Source organism: Scyliorhinus torazame, chromosome 5, assembly GCF_047496885.1.
Source record: "Scyliorhinus torazame isolate Kashiwa2021f chromosome 5, sScyTor2.1, whole genome shotgun sequence".
NCBI lineage: Eukaryota > Metazoa > Chordata > Chondrichthyes > Carcharhiniformes > Scyliorhinidae > Scyliorhinus > Scyliorhinus torazame.
The window spans coordinates 286,950,650-286,963,821 of record NC_092711.1 but is presented as its reverse complement, the minus strand read 5'-3'; the positions used below and the strand labels follow the sequence as shown (position 1 = coordinate 286,963,821).

Below are 13,172 nucleotides of genomic sequence, written 5' to 3'. Positions count from 1 at the left end.
AATGATCAGAAGTCAATCTTCAATCAGATTAGGATTTATTCACAAATGAAGCAATACAGCTTCTAATTCTACAGCCATCAGCATTGTCAGTAAATGTCACCTTATATACGATCAAATAATTATCTAATGAATGCCCCCCACCTGTGAACACAAGTAACACTTTTATCTTTTCACTTGGTTGCGTATTAATATGATTAGGTTACACTATTTTGCTTTGTCACTTTGTAACACTTAACATAAGTGGCATCAACATCCCAGGGGGATATCGTTGACCAGAAACTGAACTGGAGCAGCCATATAAATACAAGAGCAGGTTAGATGCTCGGAATTCTGTGTTGTGTAATTCGCCTGACTCCCCAAAGCCTGTCTGTCATCAACAAGACCGAAATCAGGAGTGTGCTGGAACACTCTCCACTTTCCTGGATGAGTGAAACTGCAACAACACTCGAAGCTCGGTGCCATCCAGAATGCCTGCCTGTTTGATTGGCACCCCATCCACCATCTTAAATGTTCACTCCCACCACCACCAGCATACAGTGGCAGCATTACAAGATGAACTGCAATAACTTGCCAAGGAGCCTTCGATAGCACCCTCCAAACCCAGGACCTCTACCATTTAGAAGATCAAAGACAAGGGCAGCAGATACATGGGAAAACCATTTGCAAGTTCACATCCTGACCTGGAATTATATCAGCATCCCTTCACTGTCACTGGGTCAAAATATGTAACTTCCTAATAGAACTGCGGTATACCTAAACAATATGGACTGCAGCGGATCGGGAAGGTGGCTAGCCATCACCTTCTCGAGGGCAAATAGGGATGAGCAATAAAGGCTGGCCTAGCTATTGACTACACATCCTGTGAACAAATAAAAAAATCCTCTCTGTTTAAAATGATCATATCCCCCTCCACTCTACTTTGTCATTGTTCCAAGCTTGAATCTAACTTGAATAAATGTAAGGCTTGCCCCTCTGCTTTCTGTGGCATTTTTCTGAATGGCCCATTGAGAATGCTATACAAGCAGCAATGTCATTACCTCCTGCTCTTCCCTTTATAGTCCATCTGCTCAATGTAGTTGCTGATGCCCAACCGTCTGACTGCCTCCATTAACTCATAACAGTTGGCAACAATACCAGAGACAGCACATCCGGTTCCACTTGTACGATGGCAGCACCCAGCTGCACCTCACAACCATTGTTACTTGTATCTGGTATTGGATTGCTTGTCCAAACATCTGTTTTGGATGAGCTGTAATTTTGTTCCATTATGCATTAGGAAGACCAAAGCCATTGTCTCTTCAGCCCCTATCACAAAAGTTCCCTTGCTGTTGAATCAAATACCTCCCTGGCTGTTGCTTTATGCAAAACTAGATTATTGAAACTGGTCTCCTATTCATCCTTGATGTGAGCTGATAAGAAAGCCCTTTACTAATTTCTTTCTAAAATAAATTTAGAGTATACAATTCTTTTTTTCCAATTAAGGAGCAATTTAACGTGGCCAATTCACCTACCCTGCGCATCTTTGGGTTGTGGGAGTGAGACCCACACAGACACTGGGAAATTGTGCAAACTCCACACGGGGCCGGGATTAAACCCGGGTCCGTGACGCCGTGAGACAACAGTGCTAACCACTGTGCTGCCCTGTCCTTTACTAATTCCACCATAATTTTTCTCATCTTCCAACTTGCATTTTTTTAATAGAATATTGGTATTGTTTACATGGTCTACATTTATTGGCAATCCATAATTCACCCTCAAGAAGATGGTAGTGAGCTGCCTTCTTGATTACATGAGTTGCTTGGTAGGTCACTTCAGGAGTCTGCTACGTTGCTGAGAGTCTGGAGTCACCAGGCCAGACTGGATAGTGACTGCAGATTTCCGACTTTGAAGGACACAGTGAACCGTATGGATTTTGATAACAATCTAGTGGGATGATGGTCACTGATTATTTCAAACTTTTTATTCCAGATTTATTCACCAAATTGAATTTAAATTCCCTCAGCTGCTGTGGTGTATTGAGTTTGTGTCTCTGAGTCATTAATGCACACCACTGGAGTACTTGCCGAATATGATGCTGTGTCTCCAACCTCTTGGTCACAAATAGCCTTATTCTTCCAGATACACCTAATTTGCTCTGATGATTGGTATTCTATCCTCCATCATACAGAACGATTCTGCCTATATCCCAACTCTCACCAAGCCTAGTTCGCCCATTCCTCCTGTGCTCGCTATCCTATGCTGAGTCTTAGTCCACAAAAACCTTGTTTTCAACCTTCTCGTCCTTGTGTTTAAATCCTGCCAAGGCTATGCCCCTATCCCTATCTCTTTAACCATCTACAGTCCAACAGCTGCTCTCCCGCCCACACCAAAAGCAACACACTTATTTCCATGGTCTCCTCATTGTGCATCAACCTCCCCCTCTTCGTCCGATGATGTTTCGCCATGCCTTCAGTCACCTAGGCTCTATGCTATAGAATTTTCTCCCAAAATGTCACGCCTCAACTTACAGATCTTCCTTAAAAGCTACTTCTCTGACCAATGTTTTGGTCATCCTTCCTGCTATTTACTCCTTTGACGAGGTGTTCACTTTTTACCTTGTCTCTCTATGGAGCACCTTGAAATGTTAATGTTCAATTTGCTATAGAAAAGCATGATTTTCATCATTTTTGTTGTTTATTCTGTGTCTATTGAAGCTTCGCGTTCTTTCCAATCGCGTTTTCATTTCAATAAGAAAAAACTATCCAGATGTTTGCTTCAGAAATAGCAAATAGAAGGATATGATTATGGGCACACCAATATTATTTTAGTATATAATTGGTTAAGATTATGTCTTCAGTCCATATCCTCCAAACAGAAAAAAATCTGTCTGTCTATTTTTCATTTGAGAAGCTAATTTAGGGTGGCTGAGAAAGTAAATCATAAATCACAAAAGAAACACTTAATTGTGCCAGATATTTGAGTGAACTATTCAAACAGTCGCCCTCTCCTGCCCATTTCCCCAAAGCCCTGCATATTTTCATCTTCCAAGTAGTTACCCAGTTCCCTTCTGAAAATTATTAGAGTCTGCTTCAATTCCTACCCTATTATGCTCCGCATCAGTGTTTTCCTATAACTGTCATGGCCGAGTAATACTCAGTCCTGGTTTTAGTATCAGGCTAAACACAGCATTTAAATGAACCATTGGAGGACCAGCATGTTTATTTATGCAGCTGCAAACAATGTCTTTTGACATGTATTCCAATTCAATTATTTGCAATAACCAATTACTGGACATGATTTTTTTTTTTTCTCTCTCTCTCTCTCTCTCTCAGAAAAACACAAAAGTGCTTCCTTGTGCTTGGTGCAAAACTTTGGGCAAGAACTTCGATATGATAGCAAATGTGGATACCACTGGAAAGATGGGCTTTTTCTGTTCACTGTGCTGCATCACTTCATATAAAGTAAAACAGTCTGGAACAATAGGTATACAACTTTTTCAAATATCCAGCATCTGCAGTATTTATCTTTTATTTTCTTTCCTCTGCCTTGGGCATTCTGAATGTTGATTTGAGGAAAGAGATTTGATTCAAAAAAAGTGCTTCATTCAACAATGTTGTAATGATGTATTTGAAAAGGACATCGCTCATTTTAGTGAGAGGCAAAGGCTGACTAGACCACTATGATAAAAGAACGGTAGTTAAGTTGCTAAGTATCCTTTTTGGCAGCGGGGGGTTCTGGATCAGTTTGAGAGCGAAAGGAGTGAACTGATCAGAATCCCTTTTATTTTGGAGGAAGGCCAGGTCAAAAATCCCTATCCTCGTGTTTGGAAGAGATGGGTCAAAAATGTGTTGAGGAAGTGATCAGCTATTGACAGCCAAAGGGTTAATAGTGTTACCCAGTTAATGGGTGCTGAAGGATTGACCTGGTTTAGGTTAGCTTGTTACATTGGGTTCTCGGCCATTGCCCCTTGTGGAAAACTACTCATTCTGGTAAATATGCACACTGAGTTTAATTTGTGGGGGGAGCGCATGAAATGGCAGAAGGCAGGGTGACTAGCTAATATTTTAGGTGGTGTGTTTTTTTAGAGTACCCAATTAATTTTATCCAATTAAGGGGCAATTTAGTGTGGTCAATCCTCCTAGCCTGAACATCTTTGGGTTGTAGGGGTGAAACCCACGCAAACACATGGAGAAACTCCACACGGACAGTGACCCAGAGCCGGGATTGAACCTGGGACCTCGGCGCCGTGAGGCAGCAGGGCTAACCCACTGTGCCACCGTGCTGCAGGTGGTGTACTGTTAAACAATTTTGAATGACCTCAGTGGTATTGTTTTTCAGTACCTAAAGAAGATGGTGATTGAATGTGTTTATTACAGGACCTAAATCGAAGTGCAAATTTTGTAAAAAGAATCTTTCAGAGCGGGTTTATTACAACATGACAGACCGAGTTGTGCATCAGTTCTGCAGCCCCAACTGCTGGACTAATTTTCAGGTAAATTAAAGCTTTGTTTAAACACATTTTCCGTGTAATTTTCTTTTAGTGTGGGAGGGAAGAAAGTAGTGGATTAAAATCCTGAAACCTTAAAGTGGCATATGTGTGAAGTAGCCCCTGGTAATTTTAATTGCTAGTGTTTTTTGAATTTTCCATTGAAACAACAACTGAATAACTCATTCCAGTTCAGTCTGTCGCATTTATTAGTATTTATACATTACTCACACAGAGAAAATGTCAGAAGCCATAAGCTGCCAGAGGTAAAGACCGGGCAATTTGGTGAATGTTACAAACACAGTTGAATGGAAGGGTTTTAACAACTTAAAGAAATGCTATTATAGGAAATGGGGAAATTAAAATAGAAAATGCCAGAAACACTCGGCAGGCCAGACAGCATCTGTGAAGCGAACAGATTAGTTGGGTGTGGCTCTGAGTGGCAAGATCAACACTGGTCCAGAATATGGAGTGTAAATTACTGAAAAAAGGCTTCTGCTGATGTAGTTTGCAACTGTTACATTAAACAATATGAGCCAGAACTGGAGAATTGCAAAAAGACAAACCAAAGATAATGGACTCTACATTTCTCCCACTGCCTTGTTTGAAGGCAGGAAGTGGGGGAAAGGGGAAGAAAGGAGAGCATTAGGGCCCACCCTTTGCAATAGACCCTGCAGTGGTCAATTAATTGCCACTCGAGTGTCGCATCCCACCCCACCACTATTTTGCACGTGACTCTGGGAGATCCACACTTTGCAGGTAACCTAGTAGCTTTTAATGGTTGGGCTCCTGTCCAGTAGAGGTACCCCAGCCAATATCATAATCCCCTTGAAATCTCCCCCTGGCCCCTCAAACCCAGCTCCCACACACCTCACCCAGTACTTCAACATTGGACTCATCCAGGCCCCACTGATACCCAAGACTTCAGCCCAACTTCCACAACCTTGTTTTCTGTGGGTTCTGGCTGTGGTCCCTGCATTGGCCACCCCATGAACCTGGAGCTGCTGGGATCACAGAGCTGCAGGCTAGTTGCATTACCTGGCAGCACTCTCAGGCGGGTCTTTGGGGAAGTAGACTTGCCCTGAGCCAATAAATGCCCCACTGAGTGCGAAATGGCTGGAGCAGCTATTGTTTTTGTGGGTGGGTTCCTGGCTTACTCTATCAAGTAGGGGTGGGGAACATGACACTTTTAAAATCCAGGCCCACGTCTCAAGTACATTTAAACTGCAAATCAGTCACGGGTATGTGTCTTAGCTGGGTATTAACAAATGAAGAATTAAGTATAATGCACATGAACTATCTCCTGACGATTCTTTTCCTCTTTCCTATCATGGCTTGTTCCGTTTAATGCAGCAACCTTGAACTTTACACAAGCGCAGGGACCAAATTCAGAGGCATCTGTTCTTTTTCAAACAGAATGCTGTTCTGCGCAGCTAGAGGTCATATTGGTAACGTGGACACACTGGTATAGTGATGTCATGTGCGAGTACCTTTAAGAAATGGGTGTTTACTACTGCAGTGATGTCAGAGTGGGTGGAGCTGGGCTGGCTGTCAGCTTTTTACTTTTGTTTTTGAGCAGGCTTGCAGGGTGTGTTTTAGTTTCGTTTTCAGAGTTGGATAGCTGCAGTCACAACCAGAAGGTCTATGAATCTCTCTGTAATCTAAAGACTGTAAATCGATTCTGGTGATTTAAAACTAAGAACAGTAATGACTTTAACCTGATGTGCTTCTGGTAAAAGGTGTTTTAAGTCTTGTGGATGTTAAAAGGAAAGCTTAAAGGATTACTTAGTGTTGTATTCTTTGGGGGTTGTATTTGAATTAATGGTTGCTAAGATGTTCGTGGTATGTTTTAAAAAGGTTAACTTGAGTTCATAGAATAAACAGAGTTTTGCTTTAAAAAAATACTTTTCCATTTCTGCTGTACCACACCTGTAGACTGGGCCGTGTGCTCCCCATACCACAATCTAGTAAAAGTTGTGGGTCAGGTGAACTCCATGACACACTTTGGGGTTCTCTAAACCATGGCCCATAACAAATTGGGGGCTCAAGGGGAATAAAAGTCCTATCTATTGGATTGGCTTTGTGAACTTAAAGACAGTGAGGGGTGAGCATATTGTGGGTGCTTTTCAGGTGTGGTATTTTAGTTGAAGTAGGGAGTGTGTTGTGGGCAATGGCTCTTTCAGAGGCTCTGAAGTTTTTGGGGGTGGAGACGGTCACATGCAATACCTTACGGACAGAGACTAAAAGCAGACTTAGATTTGGCAAAAACATTGCAGTTAACCTTATCTGATAAAATGCGAAAAGGTGAGGTAATTACGGCGGTGGCTAAGCATTTAAAGTTGCCTGAGATAGAGTTTGACTCATTGGAAATGGCAAAAATTCAGTTGCAAATTAAACAAATGGACATCAGAAAGAATTAAAGCGGCTGGAATACGAGAGTGAGAGAGAGGAAAAAGAAAGAGAGAGGAAAAAGAAAAGGAGAGAAAAGGAAGGTGAAAAGAAAGAATAGCCCTAACAGAACAAAAAGATAAAGAGAGGGAGTTTGAACTTCAGAAAATGGCCATGGCAAAAATTCAGTTGCAAATTAAACAAATGGAACATAAGAAAGAATTAAAGCGGCTGGAATACGAGAATGAGAGAGAGGAAAAAGAGAGAGAGAGAGAGAGGAAAAAGAAAAGGGGAGAAAAGAAAGAATAGCCCTAGCAGAACAAAAAGATAAAGAGAGGGAGTTTGAACTTCAGAAAATGGCCATGGCAAAAATTCAGTTGCAAATTAAACAAATGGAACATAAGAAAGAATTAAAGCGGCTGGAATACGAGAGTGAGAGAGAGGAAAGAGAGAGAGGAAAAAGAAAAGGGGAGAAAAGAAAGAATAGCCCTAGCAGAACAAAAAGATAGAGAGGGAGTTTGAACTTCAGAAAATGGCCATGAAATATGACAATCAGTTAAAATTGGCAGACGTAAAGGGAAAGGCACAGTTGGATGATAGTGATGAGGATAGTGAGAAAGAGCGTCATAGTTGAAGGCTTGATGGGAATCTATTTAAATATGTCCAAGCATTGCCACGGTTGGACGAGAAGGAAGTGGAAACCTTTTTCATTTCATTTGAGAAGGTGGCTAAACAAATGAAATGGCCACAGGACATGTGGGTATTACTGATTCAAACAAAGCTGATAGGTAGGGCTAGTGAAGTGTTTGCATCACTACCGGAGGAGGTATCTGGGACGTATGAGGAGGTGAAGAAATCCATCTTAGGTGCATATGAGCTAGTGCCTGAAGCTTACAGACTAAGATTTTGAAATTTAAGGAAAGAATTTGGTCAAACATACATGGAGTTTGAAAGGCTCAAACAGAGTAATTTTGATAGGTGGATAAGGGCTTTGAAAATAGATCAAACGTATGAAGCTCTCAGATAAATTATAATTTTGGAGGAGTTTAAAAATTCAATTCCTGATGTAGTGAGCACTCTAGTGGAAGAACAGAGGGTTAAAACTGCGAGAGTAGCAGCAGAAATGGCAGATGATTATGAATTAGTTCATAAATCAAAGCTTGGTTTCCGACATCAGTTTCAGCCTGTGAGGGATAGAAACTGGGGACATGAGAAATATTAAAGTGGTAAAGGTAAAGGTGATCTGATGGGAGATGATAAGTAGAGTGTATTTCAGATTAAAAAATAAATCCAGGCGGGTGGAAAAGAAATGAAACATTTCAAATGTTTTCACTGTAATAAACTAGGCCATGTAAAGTCACAGTGTTGGTGGCTAAAGAAAAGCACTGGGAAGGCTGATGTGGTAAAACAGGATAAGACAGTGGGGTTTGCTAAAGTGGTAAAGGAAAGCCCAAGTGAAGCAAAGGAGGTGCGAAAGACCGTAAAGCCTGATCAAGAGGTGATTGATAAGAAGGTGCCAGATTTCTTTAAAGCATTTACTTGTGTGGGTAAAGTTTACTCGTTTATCAGGAGGAGTAGGTCAAGAAGTCATAATTTTAAGAGATACGGGAGCGAGTCAATTTTAATGGTAAGAGATGAGGAGTTATGTAGTTTGGGAAGAATTCCCAGAAAAGGTGGTAATATGTGGAATTCAGGGTGAGAGGAGTAGTGTTCAATTATATAAGGTACGGTTGGAAAGTCCAGTGAAGAGTGGTGAAGTGGTATTAGGGGTAATAGAGAAAGTATCTTGTCCAGGAATACAGTTTATCTTGGGTAATGATATAGCTGGTTCGAAAGTAGGAATGATGCCCACTGTGGTTGATAAGCCAGTTGAAAATCAGACAACTGAAGTGTTGAAGGACGAATATCCTGGGATTTTCCGGATTGTGTAGTAACAAGGTCGCAAAGTCACTGGTTAAGACAAGCGGAGAAATCAGAGAGTGAAGATGAAGTTGAAATGCAATTATCAGAAACTATTTTTGATCAGATGATTGAAAAAGAACAAGAACAGGTGGAGGATGAGGTGGATATTTTTAGTTCAGGAAAATTGGCGGAGTTACAACAAAAAGATCTAGAAATAAAACGTATGTATCAGAAAGCAGGCACGGAAGAGGAATCTGAATGTATACCAGAGTGTTATTACCGTAAAAGTCATGTCTTGATGAGAAAATGGAGACCTGTGCATATGCAGGCGGATGAAAAGTGGGCAGAAGTTCATCAAGTAGCATTGCCGGTCGGGTACAGAATGGAGGTGTTGCGAGTGGCACATGAGGTACCAGTGGGAGGTCATTTGGGAATAAGGAAAACTCAGGCTAAAATCCAAAAACATTTTTATTGGCCTGGACTTCATAAAGATGTAGTTACATTTTGTCAATCATGTCACACATGTCAAGTGATAGGGAATGTAGCCACCTCCCGATTTACAATGGCGAACGGCAAAGGCTGATGGGAAAGTCAGCCAACAAGACAAAAACCAGCAGCTGCAGGTTTGATGTGTATTTACATCGATACCAGCGACCATCAGCATAACAAAGTGAACAGCCATCTGCATACTGATGAGCAATCCCCGGGAACAATAAGAAACATTTTGACACACAAAGCAAAGCCAGGCTCCTCGGCGCCAGCCCGGGCCAAAACAAAGGAGGTGAACGAGCACCTCAAGACCGCCCATCGATCAGGGAACCGCTCCAGTATTGGAGAAAATTGAACCAAGCGATTGGGACAAAGTCCAATCATTTGGGACCAGGTACAGGGTCCGCCCCGAAAGGCGGGAAGCCCCTGGAGACTATAAGAGTTGAGCCCCAAGTTCAAATCGCTCTCTTCTTAATTCGTCACCTCTCTTCACCGCTCTCTTCTTCCTGCCCGGGTCACCCAGCAGAAGGAACCAACATTGACCGTGACCGGCGCAGTGACTCCAGTGATCATCGAAATCAGTAAGTCTTAATTCAACGCTCGCTATGAGATAGGCGCACCTAGCTACCAATCCGTACCAACTTCGAATCCCGCAGACTCAGAACCCGAACGAAAGGCCATTTGTTCCCCTGACCTGGTGGGCCAGTTCAAAGTTAAGTATAGGCCTGTTAGTTGTAGAAGTAGCTTAGACGTAGAATTTGTGCATGAGTAGCGATTACTGTGTATAATAAATGTGCTTTGATTTAAATCTTGCTAATCGGTGTATTGGATTATTGATCAGTACTCGGACTTGAACCTCGTGGCGGTATAAAGATACCTGGCGACTCGAGAGCAAAGGTAATGAAACCGAGCAAGTGAATCAAGGAGAAAATCAGCAACAGGAAACCTCAAGAAGTGACAAAGCCAGCGCCCTTCATACCCATTCCAGCATGAGGAACCTATTACAAGGGTCCTAATTGATTGCGTTGGACAACTTCCTAAAACAAAAAGTTGGAATCAATATCTTTTGACTATAATAGATGTGTCTACTATGTTTCCAGAGGCCATTCCAGTACGTAATATTACAGCTAAAAAGATTGTGGAGGAGTTACTTAAATTCTTTACTGGATATGGACTACCCACAGAAATACAATCGGTTCAAGGATTGAATTTTACCTCCAGGTTATTTAAAGAAGTTATGGATAGCTTAGGAATAACATAATTTAAATCAACTGCATACCATCCAGAATCGCAGGGAGCGTTAGAAAGGTGGCATCAGACATTGAAGACAATGTTGAGGGCTTATTGTCAAGATTATCCAGAGGATTGGGATGAAGGAATTTCATTTGTTCTGTTTGCAATTAGGGATGCTCCTAATAAGTCAACCAAATTTAGTCCTTTTGAACTACTTTTTGGTCGTGAGGTAAAAGGACCACTTAAATTGATTAAAGAAAAATTGGTGAGTGAGAAATCGGAAATTACATTACTGGATTAAGTGTCAAATTTTAGGGAACGATTAAATAGAGCATGTGAATTGGCTAGACAACATTTAAAAGTTGCACAATATGTGATGAAACGGGTAGCTGACGAGAAATCCAAAGTTTGTAGTTTTGCCAGTGGGGATAAAGTTTGTGTTGTTAACCAGTGGTAGGTGAACCTTTAAAAGCAAGGTTTTGTGGACCATATCAGATAGAAAGGAAATTAAGTGAGGTGAATTATGTGGTAAAAACACCAGATAGAAGGAAGACTCACCGAGTGTGTCATGTGAATATGCTTAAAAGGTACTTTGAAAGGGAAGGAGAGAAAAAGGAGGTTTTAATGATTCTAACTGAGTGACGAACCAAATCCAGATGACTGTGAATTTGACATACCTCAAATTAAATTGGAAAATGAGGATGTTCTTAAAAATTGGGACAAATTGTTGAGTTATCTTCCAGAGGAAAAACAAACTGACCTGAAAGAGTTATTGATATCACATCGGCAAGTTTGTGGAGATAAATTGGGAAGTACTAAAATGGCTACACATGGTGTGGATGTGGGAAATGCTGTTCCGATCAAACAACATCCATATAGACTTATCCTTTAAAATTGGCACAGGTTAACAAAGAGATTGAGAGTATGCTTAAAAATGGCATAATTGGAGTGGGTTGCAGCCAATGGAGCTCACCCATATTGATGGTGCCTAAACCAGACGGTACCCAACGGTTGTGTGTGGACTATAGAAAAGTTAATGCAGTTACAAGAACAGACTCTTATCCTATCCCGTGTTTGGAGGATTGCATTGAGAAAGTGGAACAATCAGTTTTTATTTCCAAACTGGATTTACTTAAATATTACTGGTAGGTAACTTTATCCGAAAGGGCGAAGGAGATTTCTGCTTTTGTGACTCCAGATGGTATATACCAATTGGAAGTTATGCCATTTGGCATGAAGAACACAGCAGCCACATTTCAACGGTTAACTAACAAAGCTGTTTCAGGATTACCCAATTGTGCGGTATGCATTGACAATCTGGTAATCTTCAGCCAGACATGGAAAGACCATTTAAATCATCTGATGGAGTTATTTGATCGACTTCAGGAGGCGGGTTTGGTAATAAACCTAGCCAAAAGTGAATTTGGAAAAGCCCAAGTCACTTTCCTTGGCCATACAATCGGACAGGGTTGAATGGTCTCACGGGATGTGAAAACGAAAGTTATTGGTGAGTTTCCGATACCCTCGACACAACGGTAAATAATGCGATTTCTTGGTATGAGTGGATTTTACCGGAAATTTGTACCCAATTTTAGCAGTGTGGTCGCTCCACTGACTGACTTGCTCAAGAAGCGTAACAAATTCTATTGGAGAGCAGAGTCAACAGGCTTTTGACGGCCTGAAGGTGGTGTTAACCACTGCTCCTGTGTTAGCCATCCCAAATTACACCAAACCATTCAAAGTGGTGGTTGATGTGGGTGTATCTGCGGTGCTTCTGCAGGATGACGACGAAGGGCTAGTGCGGCCTATTGATTATTTTTCAAAGAAATTGAATTTTAACCAGAAAAAGTATTCTACGATTGAGAAGGAGACTTTGAGTTTTGTGCTGGCTTTGCAACATTTTCACATTTATGTAACCAGCAATCCGTTTCACACCGTTATACATACTGATCATAATCCGTTGACATTTTTGGAGCGATTCCGGAATAACAATGCAAGGCTGGAGTTTACAGTACAGCCATTTCATTTAAAAATAGTACATGTGGCAGGATGAGAAAACGTGATAGCTGATGCTTTGTCACGAATGTGATGAACGGAAGCAATTTTCATTGGAGGAAGAAGGACGAAAATGGATTATATTATTACACCTGTTTGCGTGTGTTGTTTTTTTTTTTTTTTTTTTGAAACAAAGTATATTTACTGTGTGCATTTCTTAAAGGATGGTGAAAAGGTGAAAAATGAAACCATCTTGAAGTTGATGGTTTTTTTTTTTTTCTTGTGGGGGAGGTGTCATGAGAGTACCCTTTAAGAAATGGGTGTTTAAGAAATGTATCTTTTGGAAATGGAGCTGCTCATGTTACTGCAGTGATGCCAGTGTGTGGGTGGAGCTGAGCTCTACTCTGCTTTTTGGGTTTCAGTTTGAGAAAAGCTTGAGTGTGACTGTGAGCTGCACTCCTATTGATCTCTGCCATCCAAAAACTATCTATGGATCATTTGGTGAATTCAGAAGAAGTATAAATATTTTCAGTCTTGAATGTAAACCCTGATGTGCTCCTGTTTGGAAGTTTGTTAAGTCTTTTGGATGTTAAAAGGAAAGCATACAGATTGCTTAGTGTTGTATTCTTTGGGGGGTGTATTTGATTTACTGATTGCTAAGATATTTACTGTTTGTTTTAAAAAGATTAACTTGAGTTCA

At 41.1% G+C, this 13,172-nt stretch overlaps 1 protein-coding gene across 2 annotated transcripts in view; it reads left to right on the top strand.

The window, feature by feature from the left end:
• Positions 1-13,172, top strand: part of LOC140421185 (zinc finger MYM-type protein 3-like) — a 157,998-nt gene that overhangs the window by 63,740 nt on the left and 81,086 nt on the right. For both annotated transcript variants that reach the window (XM_072505687.1, XM_072505688.1), the window contains 2 exons: positions 3,312-3,462; positions 4,356-4,471. In XM_072505687.1, coding sequence (XP_072361788.1) covers positions 3,312-3,462; positions 4,356-4,471 — 267 coding nt within the window. The remainder of the gene's footprint in view (positions 1-3,311; positions 3,463-4,355; positions 4,472-13,172) is intronic.